The sequence below is a fragment of the Hetaerina americana genome, unplaced genomic scaffold (assembly GCF_022747635.1).
Source record: "Hetaerina americana unplaced genomic scaffold, ioHetAmer1.1.p SCAF_4, whole genome shotgun sequence".
NCBI classification, from domain to species: Eukaryota; Metazoa; Arthropoda; class Insecta; order Odonata; family Calopterygidae; genus Hetaerina; species Hetaerina americana.
In genome coordinates this window covers 18,901,360-18,920,139 of record NW_027286985.1, presented here as the reverse complement: position 1 = coordinate 18,920,139, position 18,780 = coordinate 18,901,360, and the positions used below count along the sequence as shown (strand labels likewise).

At 38.7% G+C, this 18,780-nt stretch overlaps 1 protein-coding gene across 4 annotated transcripts in view; it reads right to left on the bottom strand.

Annotated features, from left to right (window-relative positions):
• LOC139691808 (serine/threonine-protein phosphatase 4 regulatory subunit 1-like) overlaps positions 1–18,780 on the bottom strand; it is a 130,610-nt gene that overhangs the window by 16,374 nt on the left and 95,456 nt on the right. For all 4 annotated transcript variants that reach the window (XR_011701691.1, XM_071589680.1, XM_071589678.1 and 1 more), the window contains 8 exons: positions 7,687–7,829; positions 7,311–7,457; positions 5,687–5,857; positions 5,172–5,476; positions 4,431–4,872; positions 1,837–2,113; positions 306–526; positions 50–211 (listed from right to left, as the gene is read on the bottom strand). Coding sequence is in view for 3 of the 4 variants with exons in the window: in XM_071589680.1 (XP_071445781.1) it covers positions 50–211; positions 306–526; positions 1,837–2,113; positions 4,431–4,872; positions 5,172–5,476; positions 5,687–5,857; positions 7,311–7,457; positions 7,687–7,829 (1,868 nt within the window). In the remaining variant the exon portion in view is untranslated. The remainder of the gene's footprint in view (positions 1–49; positions 212–305; positions 527–1,836; positions 2,114–4,430; positions 4,873–5,171; positions 5,477–5,686; positions 5,858–7,310; positions 7,458–7,686; positions 7,830–18,780) is intronic.

Here is an 18,780-nt window from a genome sequence, read left to right as displayed (position 1 = left end):
TTATACAAATAAAAAACTACATATTGTGGTTTAAAGCGAAATAATTTACCTTGAGAAAATCTGCAATATGTTCCACAACACCCATATGCACTTCATCCAAATCTTTTGCAAACCCTTTGAAGACGGGAACTAAGTCACGGGTAGCTAATTCTTCACCTAGAATCTCAGCCAAAACATGAATACTTGATGCCAGAGTACGCCTCACTTTCCACTGAAAAAATTAATGTTAACCAAGTCAGCTTCAGCAGAGAGAACAAAGCTATACCTCGTAGCTTATACCTTCTGATGAGAAAAAAATGACATACCTGTACATCTACAGCCAACACTTCGTATGCACCACGAAGTAATGACCAATTCTCTCGACCGAGGGTTAGAGCAACAGCAGGAAAATTGAATGCACAATGGTGAGCCTGATGAGCCATTCCACTGTCATCATCAGTTAACTGCATTGGTGTGGACATGGAAATGAAATGATCTACTAGGGCCTGCGGCACTATATCTTGTTTGAAAGTTGTCCGCCCAGAAACTGAAAAATGAGATGTTATGGAAATTAAGTATATTTGTTTAGTACTGTAGTTTACAGGAATAGCATTTTTCCTAACTTCCATTATGCAATTGCTAACATGGAAAGGGTGGGTAGGAAGGCACTACCCATTTAGTTGATTACATTGGTGGTTTGTTGTAAGTTACTTCTTTCATTACGATCAATAAAATCATTGTGAACAGTTCACCATACAGCTATTTAGCCTGTTTCATTTACTACATAAAATATGATGAGTCTACTAATGATTTAAGTTTGATAAGTGTCAAATTTTTCTTAACTGCTTAGGTTTTGCTGCATGGCTCTTGGGTGATAATAGAGCACAATAAAATCATGAATGTAAGAGTTAATTTACTTACTGTATACATAGAAATTAATTAAATATTTTCACAATTTTTCATTTCTAACCAAGAATTCGTTATGAAAAAAGTCAAAAAATACAACAACTGGATTCTTAAGGTAATTTGCATGACTAAGTTGTCATGACATCCTTCATAGCAGCATAATGAATTTCTGCATAAAATAACGAGAAAACAATCTATCAACAAATATTTTAAATACAATTATAAAAAAAACTTAAGGAGAAACTATAAAAGCGATTAATGATTAAAATATCTTCCTGTTGAAGCCTCAAAACGATGTAAATATGTTTAAATAATAAAACCAGATTTAAAAGGAATCTGGCAATTTAATAGTAAAATATAATGAATTTATCAAAATAAAATTAATAAACTACTTTTAAATTCAATAATAATACTTCCATACTTTTATCCTTTATGAGAGATTTCACAGCCAAAATAGTGAAAAGATTTTTTGCGAGACTTGTCCAATGGGAGATTTTTTCATTGCAGTTTGAGACAAAAATCAGTATATCCAGTCAAATAGTGTGTTTTAAAATTTGATTAAAAATGAGAACCCTAAATTTTCATGAAAGTAGACAACAGTTTAACTTAAGATGCAGCACAACTTATGATAAAATAAGTAAATATGTGAGTGTGAATGCATAACTCACCCCACAAATAAGTATATAAGGGATTTTTTAAATGAACAATTACGAAAATGAATTCTCATCGCACCTCTTAGTATGGAATGAAATTGGAAGGAAAAATGTACACTAAAATAGCTGAAAATGAATGAGTTAAAATAATTCCTTCACAAGGAAACATTTGCTTTGAACATACTCTTTTTGTTACCTCAGCTAATTCACTGCCTACGATTGGAATGCAACGATTCATCCGTGATTAGAAAAACAGGGATACTCATTTAATTCCACATTTGTTGATCAATGGCCTTACTTGGAATTTTTCTTGTTTGACCCAATGCATCAGATGTATGCCTAGATTCAGCACAGGCAGTCATCAAAGGCCCTTGCTTTGGTTCTACATCAATCCTTGCACTTTCTTCCTTAAAAGTAACTTCACTTTCTACAGTACAATCAATTTGCTGTTGAACTAACTGATTTTCACCAGAACATTCATCTTTGTTTTCTGGGGTATTTTCAAGTGACTTCTGTCCTCCTGTTTTGTTAGTAGGAGACTGGATTTTAAGGCCAGAGGAATATCGCGAAACATCCTGTAAATAAATCAATCCACAATCAATTCACAGGAGAAAGATACAACAGTTACCAATGTGATGAGTATTGATTTGAAAGAATATAGAAGTTAAATAGCAAAATAATATATATAACCAGACTAGTTAATCTGGTGGGTATCATTAGCACGTATTAACCCATTAACCAAGGTCACACATTTATATTTTGGACATTCAGTTGAGCATGGCATTACACTCTCCGTTTGATGACAAACCAAATATTATAACTCTTAGCAGGATCCCAGTCAGCTTTTATCAACACACCCATTAAAAAGAAAAAAAAAATACATTTGCCATTTCAGATTGACTCAAAAATATCACCAATTAAATCAGTACAAATTTTCAGTAAATTGCTTTGGTGACAATGGCCTATTTATTTTAGTACTGGTGGAATAGTCAACATTTATCAACTGTTTACTTTGGAATACACCATATTTTACCTGAGATAAACCTTAAAACATAATTGATGAAGCACTTGGAAATAAATCACTTTTATCAGACAAGACTTAAAGTACTATTCAGACTTTCAGTAAAGAAATGAAGAAAAATAGAACTCTATATTTATAATGCAAACCTGGGGATACTCCAAATATTTATGGCAGAGAACATCAAAATTTTCATTTGGGAATCTCACAACCTACCCATATCAATACATACTAACTTTTTATCAAATTTCAACTGATATGAATTAGCAACAATGTTTCAGACATGGAATCTAGGATAACTGCAGTATAAGTAACAAATGAATACTGAATATGATTTCATTTCACCAGACTTGTCAATTCGATCCACAATCCCCATATACTTCATGCAGCCTTAAGTATTTTGATAGAAATTCTTCATGAACTTTTGTTCAATGAAGACTGCCTATTAAGGAGGAGTAATCCCCTGGTAGAGCCATAAACTAATCACTGGAGGGTCTAGGTTTGATTACCAGGCATAGTTTCTGGGCACCCTCGGCTTTACCAGAGCTGTGTGATTTTTCGGGTATCAGATTGTCCTGGATAACCACAGGTGGCAAAGGGAATTGAACTTCCCCCTACTGTGATTGGCGAATTCCACACCCCACACTTATTGTTGGATGAGCTCATATCCCCAACCAAACCTACCTTTGGGTTGATTACTAAATTTATCGTTTATAAATCAATTAAAGGTACATTCAGGGTACTACTCTCCTTTTGCTAGGCCCCACATCATTTCTCTGCCATTACCCGTCTTCATGCTATCTAAGAAGTCTTCCTCACATGCCAAACATTCTTTTAAATCTAAGGCTAAACAAAACCACGGCCTTTCAATACTTTCTACTACTTCTTATGCATTTCTTATTTATCCTAGCAACTTCTGCTCTAACCCTACCATACTTAAAACTCTTCTGCTATCCTACTTATTTTCTGTAGTCTCTGCCACACCCACATCTCTAAAGTCAAAGCAAGTTATGCTCATCCTCTTGCCAAAAAAATCCATTCTCAGCTTCAATGAGATTTCAGATATATATGCACACTTCTACAGCCCACATTGAATTATTTAGCAATTTTCCTATACATCTTTAATTTGTGAACCCATCTCCTCATCCCATCAGCTCCTCAATACTCCTCTTGTAATGCTTCTTTAACCAATGCAATTGTTTTTTTAAATAAAAAAATCATAAATATAGATCAATACATAAGGTGCTCCACCTGTTTCTCATCTCCTTCGAGAATCCGCATACTTCCATTTTATTGTGGTAAATCTTCATCCATTGTTTCTTTATTCCTCCTGTTAAGCATTCAACTGTAATCACTTAGTTGTCCAAAAAGATTACTTACTCCATGCATAGATTATTCAGTCACCTCACAGCCCACTTACCCTGCCCTTCCCATGCAATGCATGCTATGTACACTATGCATCATCAGTTTCAGGGGACATGGTTATCCCAGCAGCTAGGAGTACAGTTAATCTATAAATTAATTTCTACAACTGAACTTTGAGGTTCTTTTCTCTCCATTATTAGATAACATTTTTAACTTCTTCTTCTTCTGGTAAAATACCAAATAAGGTTCAGTGTGCAAACAATTTACAAAAAATGAGAGCTTAGCCTTGATTTAGATCAACCGTTACAAAATATTTTCCTGGAAACCTATCACAGTTTAACATTATTTTTATCCTTCAGTGGCTGTCTTACTAATATTGTCAACAGCTCATAATATTTAGAAAATTGTTTACCTGTAAAAGTATTAATTAACCTGTAGGTCTAACAAGAGTAAAATGGAAAATAACAGTTAAAAAAAGATTTTCTTTAACCCTTTTAATAATTTCTCACCATTTTCTCTCGATCCACTGTTGAAGAGTCTTCAGTACTGTGAGAGGTACTATTCTGGGACACTGATGATAAAGAAGATGTTACATTTATTGATGCTGTAGAATCTGCTACACTTGAAATAGAATTATTTTCCAGCTTAGGCGAATCAACTATGCTTGCATTAGGTCCAACATCAGGTAGGGGCAATCGCCAAAAGAGGAACGTGTTGTAATCATTCTCTGGTTCAGATGCTTCAACTCTGGAGTTCTCGCCACAACCCTTAGTTTCTAATACAGAAGCAACAATCACATTTCTATCACTTTGCATACTGGGTTCAATAGATGAACCAGAGTTCTTCTCGCGTAATTTATCAACATGCCAGGCTTTAAAAGGGAAACATTGATCAGAATCATTCCTGTATGTTGACAACTGATCATCCAGTTTGCTCACTCCACACTTGAGTCTATAAATATGAAAAAATTTTCCCATATTAGTCCACAAATAAAATTTTGGGAATCAATTAAATTTTCAAATTCATAAGTATTACATTCTGCACAAGCATTGCTCACGCAAAATCTGATAAGAAATGTAAGTGACTTGAATGATGCCACTTTAAGGTATAAACTTAAATGTATTTTTCCAAATTTTTAGGCAATACTAGACATTTGTTTTAATTAACTTTACAGATTAACACACATGCATGTATTTATAGAGAAAAGTAGGCATGCTTATGTCATTTGAAAATTGTTATAACCAGTGTACCTTAGGTGTGAAAGCTTATTCTGTGGGTGGCTTGACCGAGGTGTGTCAGGGTCAATGGATGGTGAATGTGATTCCTGACTCCCATTAGAATCAGGAGCAAATGTCCATATGAAAGGACCCAAAGAGTGAAAGGCAGCCACTTTCACCCATCGTGACTGATCTCTCAACAGTTCTACAAAAATTGGAGCGAGTACTTTCTTCCGCGTGGCCAAAGTAACTGCACAAGACACAGTCAGGAACACATTAGCACATTCCTTTCGAACTCCCCAGATACTGTCCTTGCAAAGCTGCACAAAGCATGGTAACTACAAAAAGTTAAAGAGAGTTCATTAGAAAATACCTTAAATTTATCAACAAAAATGATAACTATTGAAACAAATAAAACACCTTTCTTCAAATTTTGATATAATAGAGCAAAAACTTGAAAAATGCCCATTTCACCATGCTATAACCAAATATTTGCCAACAGTCTCAATAAAATATGGAAAAAATATGTAAACTTTCAATACACATACCAGTACACGTTCAGTGACCTCAGTGCCCATCAATGTGCAAAAGTCTCCAAAATTAGCAGCACAGACAGTACGGACAAACACGGCTGGGTCAGAACAGAGAGCCACAAAATGGTCTAAAAAGAGCTCCATTGCCTTTTCCCGTCCCACCAAAGGAGCTATCTTGCTCATCAGCTTAAGACATAGGCAGTAATGAAGAAAATAAAAGAAATTATTACTTTCCATTGTCATTGTGAAGATGTTTTTTAAATCACAAGATAATGAATTCAAAATATAATAAATTCCATTTAAAAGTAACAAAATTATTACCCAAATAAAACTGCCACAGAAATCTGGTAATATTTGTGCCTTTACGCTCATCAAAGCTGGCTGTGATATGAAAGTCAAATATACACATCAGAGCCACTTTGACGAGGGCAACAACACATTTCGCCCAACATGTACATTTAAGGATTCTTCATTACAAGTGCAACAATTTGACACAAAATAACAGAAGAACATTACCTTGCAACATCCTGAAGTGAAAACAGCAGAATAAAGATTATCTAACCCACCCACCGCTCATCAAAGCTGGCTGTGATATGATATCTATTAAATTACATATAACAGCCACTTTGTGAGAGACGAGAAGTTCAACTCCTTCAATGAGATTTCATGGCGTAGAAGCAGCATCTCCTGATGAAATATTCCTATGGTCCAACTCGTCAAAAATGGCTGTGATATGAGTAGAATTCTACACACCACAGCCATTTTGACGGGCAGACCAATGGGTAGTACGGAAAAAATGTGTTACATTTAAGGATCAATTCTTCAATCCAATCTTCAATCAACTTGTCCAACACTCTTGGTTTTCCATTCCTGATGATAACATCTGACCCCAAGCTCATCAAAGTGGCTGTGATATGACTGTTTCCACATCTCACTGCCACTTTGACGACATGGCAAGCAGACAATACGACTCTTTTCATTACAAATCATTTGTGGCTGAATCTTTAGCACTGTAGACAATAGGAAACTTCATCTTGAAGTAAACCTTGTGAAATGATGCAGTAGGGTAAGCCTTTGCTCATCAAAGCTGGCTGTGATAGTAAACTTCATTTACGCTATGACAAACCAGCTTTGATGCCAAAAACTCAACCTCCATTCATTAAAGGTCATCCATCTTTGTTGCATGATGAAATGTTCAGAGATTTTCCAAGTAAATGGTCAGTAGTAAAATGTCAGATGCTACATGAAAGACAAGGTAGTGAGACGGTTTTAAAAAAACATCTCACTACCCATGTCTTTCACACAGCAACAACATCCAAGGTAACCGATGAGAATCTAACAACTCAACTAAATGCATGCAACAGTCATGTTACTGTTTAAATTTTACTGCTTATTAACAATGGCTAATTCGTGAACAATGCAATGAACACAATTATTGCTATCCCATTTTGAATACATTACTTAAAAAAATAACACTGTAAAACTGAAAAGGCATAAAATAAAATTAGTCAACAGGTTCCACTCTAGTTAATTTTTACTCATCTAACAAGTTCATAAGGTATGATCTGTTGATAGGTTCAGTAATGAAAGCATAAATGGCCATTAGGAGCAACATTAACATTAAAACAAGAAAACTTACCATCACAGCATTTAAGTGATAATCTGGCAGTGTTCCCATATCTGCAAGCATTAGGACAGCAGGACAAACTTGTTCTTCAATTGCTTCACATGTGACTAGATTCTGCTCCATCAGCGTTATCAATGCTGTTTGAGCTGTTTTCCGTACCTATATCAGAATAAATAAAATGAAAGCTAACAAGAAACCTCCACAGCTGAAATGCATAAACTGAAAATCTATGATTTGCCTAAAAACAAATATTCCACCATGAAATTCCAAAAGACGAGGAATTACTTTTTTTTTGAGGTATAATCAGTAATCAACAAAAACATTTTCATTTCCGGTGGCATTTAACAATTTTCAATTTGCACCAAAGAGAACAAAAAACAGAACGTACCGATTCTTCTATGTCAGTGAGGGTTTTAATCACTAGGGGCAAAAGATGTTCCTCCACAACTTCTGCAAGTTGTCCGGCAAATTCATTATAGAGAAGAGCTATTTGCGGCACTTGAAGCAACATGTCAGTTCTCAGCTGAGGATCTGCATTAAAAAAAATAAGCAGTTAATATTTTTCATCTAAAAAGGTATGACAACATATTGATAACTTTTAGTAAAAGAAACGTACACGACAAAGACCTTGTAATTTATTCGAAATTCCATAGCATCCATAGAGGATGCCCATTCTTGAAAAATCACCCTTTTCAAAGATGTCAGGATCGCAATCCGACAAACATCTGGGTGTGGAAATAGTATGTGAACCAACTGTGGTTTACAACTCCATCGAAACTCATGGACGGCATTGATTCACTTCGACTGACTGGCCAACGTGGGGAGTAGCTCCGCTCTGACGGGAGCCGAACTTGGCCGCAATCAACTGGCACACCAGGCCCACGCCCACCCGTGTACCCTTCGCTAGCAGAGATACGATACCACTGAGTACGGCACCATCGAAACACCGCTGAAAGTGTGGTATGTGAAAGGCCCGACGAAAGCGAAAGTGCTACGTCCTAGCTAGCTGCGGGAGTACGGGGCTCCGCCGTTGCCCTCTCTCTCCCTCATTCATTGGCGACGCCGCCGACGCCGGAGTGAGTACGTTCATTGAGAGGCGGGCGAGTGAGATGGTAGGAGGGAGTAGGCGCCGGGATGGGGGCGGGCGGCAGGGAGAGGGTGGAGGGGCAGTTTGGTTGGGAGTGGAGAGGGAGGGGCAAGAAATGGATGGGGGAAGGGGAGGTCGAGAAATGCAGAGTGAGAGAGAACACTCCCTCTCGCGGGGAAGGATTCCGATCAATACGCCACACCACCTCCCGGCCCCTGCATCCCGGACACTACGGTAGGTGGAGGCAGTCGACGTAAAAAGAGGAGTACTACGGCATTAACCACACAGGATTTTCATCAAGGCCCCTCCCTGTTTCATGGCAACTCCTCCATTATATCGAGAGGGCAGATGTGATAAAGGAGGGGTGGGATACCAACCCACCGACCCCAGTTAGATTCTTCATTCCGCTTTCCTGGCGAGCATCCAAAGGTCGATTACCTGACGACATCCCCTTTCCGTATCGCCGGAACGCTACGTTCGGGGCGGGAAGGTGAGAGAGGGAAAGACGGAAAGGGGGATTCTGCGTAGTGGGGCTGCTTTTAAAGGAGACGTGATAAAATCACGCCGCACACATGCGTTTCGTTGCTCGGTAGGGTGACCGACGAATGGAGGGCCCGAGGCAAAACCGCGGCCGTGTGGACGGCCTTTCAACCCAGCTTCATGCGCCGTAAACCGCGACTGATTGTGGCTGAGATCCCCCACTACCTATGTACCTTCTTGAGATCCGTCGCGAGAGCTAATGGCGCTACTCCTTTCACTCGCCAATATTGATTTTGAACGGAGAAAGGCAATACAATATCATGGACCCAACCCAGCAAAGTAAAAAATTTCAAATTCAAGATATGCAGGAAATTCAGCTTAACAGTTCTCAAATACTTGACGGACATGGCCACGGTTACAATGCCACTAGAATGCCATCTTAAAAATATTTAGTAGGTGGTAACTTTGGGAAGACAAGAATTATGTAAACCACGGATGAAAAGTAATATCATAAATCGCCGACATTGAACGACGTTGGCGATTTATGATATTTAGGATAATTAACATAAAAACAGCCTCGAGCAAATATTTAATGGCGGCAATAACTATTCAATCAAGCCAACACATCTTCAATGACGATATAGAAATGGGTTACTATAAAAGCGGGCGGGCGATTTAGAAATATCATTATCTATTTTGTCGCTAAATATTGTGACAATGCGTTGCCTAGTATTTTAAGACTACAGATGCCATGTCAAACCATAAAATTATTAACTTCGCAGAATACATATTTCAGGTTGTATTTTAACGTCCACTTTTCCAGCTGTCGAGTTACAACTACTGGACTACTCAGTGACCCGTTTCTCAAAGCTAAATATCGGTTGGCCTGTCTTTTTAATTTAAACGTATTAAGACTGATGATAATAGGAAACGGCACAGTGCTGGTCAGTTGCCTACACCAAACATTTATATTTTCTCCATAATACCTGTATACTTAAGTTTTCTCGGAGGACTTGCAAATCTTCACTAGCTTTAAGAAACGAAGCTTTAAGAAACAATCCATTCTAATAAAGCAACGATAACTTTTAGGGAATAAGGGACAATAGTTAACAATGAAGAAAGACTAGTTAGTCATTCCCGTACTCTTGCGTACAGCTGAAAATCATCATATATTTCACTACCCTTAATTTCATTTGGAAATCGAAGTTCACTTTTGCCTACATATTCGACAATTTCGTTTTACATTGTAAGCCCGTCATTTCGCATTAACTCTCATTGATGGACTGCAAAAGGATACGCCGTTAGTTTCTTTAGATTCCGACAGAAAATGTATTAACCATTAAACTGTCAGTCATGATCCAAAATAATCGCTATGAACGAACTGTCTCTAACGCAACTACGCAAGATAGAGGTAATAAAAATTGCCAATATCATTTGAAAACAGAATCAGCAATACAATCATATATATTTTTCTGAATTTGACCCAAGTGATGTTGTCTTTAATAATATGTATGCTCCTATAATCACTCAGATAACAAATCGAACTAGGGGAAATAAAACTTGGGATATTAAGTGCGCTGATAGTTGCATTGAGTGTCAACTTTCAGTTCCACTCTTTTGACACTGAAATCGGGTTAAGTCAAAAGTCGATCTATCAATTTACCAGAGAAAGGTGCGTTTGACAAAAGAGTCGGGTCCGAGTTATTAGCCCATGAGAAGATATACTTTTATGAAACATCTAATAAAATATAAAAAAAAGATTTTCTTTAGGGAACATGCCGAATTAAACTTATACACTAGACTTCTCATCTCACATGAAGAATAAGGCAATATTAAGTGGGAATTGCGACTACTCATTTATAAAATTACTCTTTACTCTTGCACATATTCTACGCAAATAAAAATGTAATGACAAAACGGACAAATTCATATGAGAAACGAGGAAAGGATTTTCAGCACTCATCTAGGGCTTACCGTTTATGTTACGAAATATTGAACTCCAAGAAACAAGCAGCATGCGACCACCCTTAAATTGCCGTTTCAAACGAATGCCGAAAACACCCTATGGATGTGGTTATGATGAGCACCTAGCAACACCCACATTGCTCTACCCTATGGTTCTACCACTACATAATACCCCGTAACCCGCCAGAAGAGCGTGCGGCGGAGTAGGTTTTCAATGGGCACAACAAGTAACGCACATCTTTTAGCCTCGACCAAAACTCACCCTGAGTTGACGCCAAAAAACTGTCACAGAGAGGAAATCGGTCAGTCGAACATTTGCCACGATACTTCCCGCAAGAAAAATGCAAGGATGCGAGCCTCTCAGCCCACCATCCGTCATCAATCACTTTATAGGACTGGTCTTAATAATTCCCCAGAATTACGACGAAAATATCATTCGCCAACAATTTTCATACATTTCGGCAATCGAAAATTACGCAAGTTAATAAATGACACGACTGCCAATGAAAATCAAAAAAAGTGTTGAGCAATTTGAAAATTTGACAAATTTAGGAAAATGAGTTGGTAATATATTTCCGAAAATACTTAAATAACCTAAAAATGAACTTGAGTTAAGTAATTCTTCAGTCGAACAGTGAAAATATTTCTTTCAAAATATACAATTTTATTTTCTCATCATGTAATAATAAATATACGATATTAACTTTTAATGTACATACGCTGTGTTGAATTGTTATTCTTCGTTGTTCCAAGAAGCCAAGAGAACAAACCAACCGATAGTGACTCCAAGGAAGTGATTGGACAGAACGACAAAGAAAACGACTTTGGTGATACCGTAAGACTTGTTGAGGGCTGTCAGGCTGAGCTACTCGAAAAATTACCGTAGAATTCGCACTTGAGCAATGCAGGCTTTTAATTACGCAACTACTTACCAAATTTGCATAAAACTGGCATGAAAGTAGAGAACTTTAAAATATGATATACGTCATTAAAATGGCAATGGTAATATAATCACAATATTTTGATATGTGAAAAAATTTGTATCCAAAATGAAATTTTCGATTAATAGTTATCAGGAACTAAAAAGCAGGTAACAGTTTTATTTCCTAGTTATTGCAGTTATTGGACCTCACTACGTGAACGCTATCGCGTAACATCTTAATTAGACGAGCATATCAGAAATTGCATGCTTACAAGTTCAAATGGGTTTTGCATGAGTATATACGTCTCGGTGGGTGTGAATTGATAAGAATTTGTTAGTTTTGGACGTGGTGTCATTATTTTTTACTGTAAGTGACCTAACACCCCCCTCACACGCCCTTGCGGCCCTTCTGTGCCAATGTACATGAAAGCGCACTTTTTGTGCTGGCAGCGTACCGTTCCTACAAAACCAAGAGAGCTGAACACTTGGAAAAACAATACAAAGCCAATAATGTATGATACTGCACAAGTTTCTAAACACAGAATCATCTCATTGGCGAAGTTAACCACCCACATTAAATAATTAACCATGGTGGGAGTGAGCGAACCAAATCATGCAAACGGTCCCATGAACAGCATTGAAACGGCACTTACATCCGATAGACCTTAACTTCGGCTCCTACTTCAGCTTAAATATGTCGTTGCACTACATAGAATCCGTTTACCGAACGAAAAATATAATTCCAGGTTTGGTTGTGTATCTTATAACGACAAACAAAATCGCGTTTTAAAATGTGGTTTCATTATTTTCTCTAATGAAATGGTCAATTAGAAAGAATAATTTCTAAAGAATAAAGCTCAAGGCTTTGGTCTACTACACAAGTCAAGCTACACAAAAAACGAAGAGTTTGTAAGAAGTAGGAGGGGTAAAATTTTAAGTATATCCAATAACTCAAGTATCTTCAGATAAAATTTCAACGAAAACAAGAAAAGTAGTTAAATTGTATTCTCTAATACTTCCATATTAGTTTCATAAAAGGCACCTCCAAAGGAATCCAAAAATGCTAAATTACATATTAGCATTTGTTCGATGTCGATTTTGTAGTTTAACTATGAGTATAAATAGCCAAATATTACGGCGGAATACTCTGACTTTGTGACATTCTATTTTGCTAAAATTTTGACCCCAGATCAGAATCTCATTTCACTGATTTCACAAATAATTTAACTTTAAAACGCCGTGAGAGGAGAGTAGCAATATATAATTTTGATTCAATATATCAACATATGCCTCCTAAACAATCAATTTCTAGGTTACATGCCCGCCACTTCTTTTCTATTGACAACAATTAAAATTTAATGAACTAAAAATCAGTTCTCACATTCGATTAACTGCTGCTCGAATTTATGCAGTGTGGACCACGGTAAAATCGGACAAGAATTTTTTATTATTTTTGGCTGCCTTCTCTTTAATGAACTAATTATTACTGGCATTCCCATTCTGTAAATTCGAACGCCCTCAAAGACGTCATTAGTATTAAAATGTAAATTAGTCACAATTGGGAGTGATCTATGTGAGCGGAATACTTCACCTACATTTCTAAATACCACTTCCCGAATTCTCCTAATTTCTAGAACACTGGGCTATACCTACGAGTAGAAGGTAAGCTGAATTTTAACTGGCTAGGAGTTACTTCATCACTAGAAATTACAATGCATTTTTCTGTGAAGTTATGCACAGCTAAGCCCGGCAGAAAACCAATTAAAGCAAAAATTTAGAACAATTCAAGTGATCCCTTATCGGTTTCGGCATTTAACGTGATCCATCCAGCCGAAGGATTATACATGGAGTTCGTATCAACTAGGCGCCTCATTGTGGCAAGCAATGTTTTAAAGTAGTAGTTCAAAATTAATACTTGGTGCTCTGTTATTTCATGCACGGCACGACAGACTTCAATATCTCCACCATTACTCAAAACCACACCATTCAGAATTATTGTCAGTAGGGACATATGCAGCATTGTCTGGCAACCTTTATGTATGCAAGTAAATTAAATGCTCATAATAATTGTTGTGACGGCTTCCGTGTCCTTTTACATTGAGAGGAATGGAGGAGCCTTTGTAAACTAGATCAACCTTAAGACTATCATTTCACAAGCCCCAAAAGAATTGGAATTTATGGAAAAAACACACGCAGAAGATTTTACTACAGCCGCCAAAAATATCTAAAAACTAAAAAATGTTTTTACTATTATTTGATTCATAAACTACCGAAAAAATGTTATCAAGCTATAAAATGTACAAAATTAAAAGATGTTAAGGAAATTTGCCAATCATTATAGGAAACAACAATAACGGATTTCAGTTATGGAAAGAAACAAAATAAGTCAATTGATCCACTGTAACGGATGTACGTAATTAGTATTTAATGCATGAAATTGAAGTTGCTTATTGTATTGTCAGACGTCAGGTTGTGCTTTGTTAAAAGATGCAAGTATATGAATCCTTAAGCGATAGAATAGTAATATTTGGAATTCCTACCACAACTATTTGACTGTTCTCGGGGAATGTTCCATTAGTAGAGCACGAAATACTCAGCAGTAAATTAAAACAATATTTAGACGGAATGAAAATATATTTGAAGATATCGGACGAAAAAATTGAGGCGGTCATCTAGCAATAATTAGAGTGGTTTCCGATTATCCCAAGCTGGAGTAAATTGCAACTATAATCCATTTCCTTTTTCCATTCTTCACGTATCGCAAAACGGGCATGTACACTATTTAATGTTCCTTCCTGAGAAGCAATGCCAAAGAGGGCAAAACCAAATGAAATGGTACCAGGAAAGGAAGAAAAAATACTATACGCAAAACAAGACAACTATTTCGACACCACGGTCTAAATAGAGTACGCCACATTCTCCATTCACAACGCTTAAAATATTTCCAGTCATTCAACTCGGGGAGGCGCCCCAAGACATTCTCAGACAGCGCTTCACCATCGTCGCTGAAATGAAAATAGAACAAAATGGGAAGAGGGAAACTACAGGGCGGAAAGGAAGGGTGCGGAGTGAAAATGGGCCGATATACAGACCCGCACTCTCGGAAGGCAAGGCGATGGGGAACTGAAGGGAGCATGAATGAGAGGAAGATTTCTGACGGGATAGCGGGGTGAAAGGAGGATTGGTCTTCAACGACCCCGGGCATGGGATGTCCGATTCACGACCTTTATTTCCCCTTTCTCGCTATTTATTTATTTATTTATTTATTTATTCAGTATAAGTCCGAAAACAGCGCATTCTGGCCTTTACATCGAACTATTAACAATGATAACAATGGTCACATTTACAAACACCCAAGCCCTAGATGGAGGGAAACTCACCTAGGCGGGAATCGAACCCGCGACCCTTGGAATGGCAGACGAGGACGTTACCCCGCCGCCACCGGGGTCGGCAAGCATAAATGTTGTGACAAAAATCGGGCGAGGCCTCGAGACGCATTTCGCCACGCAACATGGGTGCCATCTCCGAATGGGGAGAACCCGCAGCGACTATTGCACGATGTGCACCAGTACAAAATTTGGAAAGATGGAAACTACAGAGGGGAGAGGATGGGTGCATTGTATATATTGGTATTCATGTCAATGATTTCTTTTGTACACGATTCAATATATATTTAAGTGAATTCATAACCTAAATATTCAGCATGGTTCGGGTAGATGCAATAACCCCGATCGTTTAAATATCGATAAAACAAATTAACTAAACTAAATATGGTACTGAGGAGACAGTGCCTATCAACCACTATCATCTCTCACTTTCATGGCCAGCGGGAAGAAACGAATTGACAAGTTTTAACACTAATGCTTTTATGCACAAAATTGTGAGTGACATTTGTGTGATTCCCTCAGCCAACTTATTTGTGCACAGTAATGATTCTGGATTTCAACGACAGCTCCACACCCTCTCCTACCACCTTCCTTCTACTTCACACACAAGCCAGCAATGCGGCGCCGTTCCCTTGACCGCCTGAATTCGGCTAACCGCGCAGCGAGGAGAAAGGCGAAGACATCCCCCAGCAGCAACCATTTCCCACTCCACTACACCCCATCCACATCCACCCACGAGGGAAGGTGGTGGCGATGGCGGTGGTGGTGCCAATGAAGTAGCAGCTACCACAGACAACGGATATTTTTAAACTTCCCCACGCACGTGCCTAACGACGACTCCCGACAACTTCCTGCTTGGTCCCCTATACACGGACGCCCCACACCCGTCCGCCACGAATACCCCTTCTCGCCCTCCTCACCTCTCAGCCCAGAGCAGACCGCCGCTTCCACCTTCCACCCCTCCCCCCGCCGAGCGCCGCCCCTATCGTCCCTTCGACGCAACACTTATGATCGGTCACGCATCCCGCGCGCCTAGAGATGTGCCAGTCATCCCCGCCCCGCCTTACGCTCCTTAAGACCCTCAGATCTGCAACGAGGCTTACTCCCTCGCGCAGTTCGTTTAGTTCAAAGGAAAATGAGCGGTGCTGACCATGCCCAAAACACGTTGCTCGAGTCAGCAAATCTGACCGCTACGGAATGGTTGACGTAACCGATTGCCTTCGGAAAATAACGTCGGCTAAGCCAATATTCATAATATTTTTCTACCAGAAAACGGAATGCCAGCTCAGCGGTGTTGAGAGCTGCTCCGACACTTCAGTCCAAAATTTAATGTTTCCCCTTTGGCTCCGACCACAGAAATGCAAGATCCGCCAGATGATAATACTGTAACTTTGATAGGCTTTTATTGTTGTTTACAACATTTTACTAATGATAATTCATGACAGAAATATGAGTAAAACAAGTGACAACTTGAGGCAATATAAGTTGTTGCTTCTTACAGAATGCGTAGGTTTTATGGAAAGAAAATACATCTCTACCTGGATGTTTATACCGAGAAAATATCAAGGAGCCACTAAGGAACATTTTTTGCCAATATGGTTAAATTCCGATGCCACCGCTTACGGTTGAAGTAATTTAAAGGGAAGTTTAATACTAACTGCTTTCAAAAACTTCACATTGAGCTACAGGCAGAGTAATTAACTGAGCAGTCATAACTAACTCATTTGATTTTTGGTGAGGAACTGGAAAAGTAGACGTCTATTTTCAGCATTTTCCCTTCTAATCAGACCGGTTTCAACGAAAAACAAAACTGTAATGAAAAAATGACGGAGGATAACACCCATATGAATAAAAAAAATGATGACCGTTGCACATCGATGGAAAAAAGCGCCTGGGCAGACGGAAAAAAATCACTATAATATATATTCAAATAACCAATGCCAAAAATTAATAGGAAACCAATGACGATTTCTTCATGGTCTTCTAAAACATTACTAGTTCAAGTTTATTGAAACATTCAACTCCAACAAAATGAGTTCTTTATTTGGATTGGCAAGAATTCTAAGCACAGAATTAAGGAACCCGCGATTGTTAAATTATTTTAAGCCAGTTAATAGAAAGCGTGGTTTTCTTCAAAGCATATACACTGATGAAAAGAAACAATTTAGTTCTTTCCCGTTCCACCCATCACCAGAGACTGATTGCGATAAAACGAAATCTTGTCACTACAATCTCTGCGTCAATATTTATTCCAACTGCAAAGGACAATCGGAAATGTAGAAATACAGCCTAAAATGCAATGACATGCATCCTACAATGATGCAAGTTCGGGACGGGTGCAAATCTAACGCTTCCCCACTCAGCAGGGGGAAGTGAAGGAGAGGCGGCTTACTTCCCCAACCAGATAACAATTCGGTTACTGTCCCACAATCGGTTGTCGTCCCATTCCTCCCTCTTCCCCCACCCCAAACCGGAGCACGAGGGGGGCATCCTCGCCCAGGGATACGGAAGAGGGGAGAGGTAAGAGAGGCAGGAGGGGAAGGAAGAATAAAAAAAGATGAAAAGAGAGGTTGGGGGCCGGAGCAAGAGAAGGGAATGAGCATGGCATGGAGCGGAAGTTATGCCGCCTACGACCCACGTGTTTCGCCCTACATCCATCCCACACGCACAAGCCAACAACCCACGGACCCCTTAACGGCAGCTGCTGCCGTTGCCGCCACCGTTACGGACTCCGTCACCAGAAGCAGGACGGGGGTTCTGGAGAGGGAGGAGTGAGGGGCTCTCAGGGTGTCACAGGCAGCGAGAGACGCCACGCCAGGGGTCTGGGAGAGGGGTAGGGAAAAAAGAGAGAGGAAATGGAGGGGTAAGCAGGAGGAGCCTGAATATGGGCCAGCTTTCGGTAGCACTGAAAGAGAAGCCCCCTTCGTATTCTAACGTGAACGAAAAAAGTTATTAAAATTGTATTTTGGGATCGATGGAAGCATTTTCTTCTAATTAAATGGCCTTGCAAGCTTTCATAATACATTCCATTTGACATATGATCACATACTTTATACCTAGAACGTGAGCGGAACAATATAATCTTTTTTGGTTGTAAAAACATAGTGGGTATGGGACAAGCGTACTGCGATTATGGCTCCAGCCTCATCCATACGAGCGTAACATTAATGTAGTTCATTCATTAGGTTGAATTTTCACACAATTGAAACAAAAGAATGTTGGAACCGTCGTGAAACGATGCCACCAATTTTTTCTATCTTCGGTGCGAGAAATTCATGAGATTTGCATAACATTATGCTCTTCTCAGATAGAATTTTAATGATATAATACATTAAAATACTATTCGATTTGGTACATCCCTTGAGACCCTGGAGTTAAAAATTGCTGAAATACGGATCACCTTGTGGTCACGATGCTAATGAGTAGTCATCACAACTTCCCCGTAATTAATGGAATTAATAATGAACGCGAAATTCTTTACATCACACCCTGCGTTCTAAGTACAGCAAAAGGAAACCTGCGAATGTCTTCGGAAGGATATTATTTGTACTCGAATCTTGACAGTAGATGACCACCAAAAAGATGTTATGACTTATCACCGAAGGCGTTCGGAGTTCCCTGTATTTATTTAGCTCACGTATA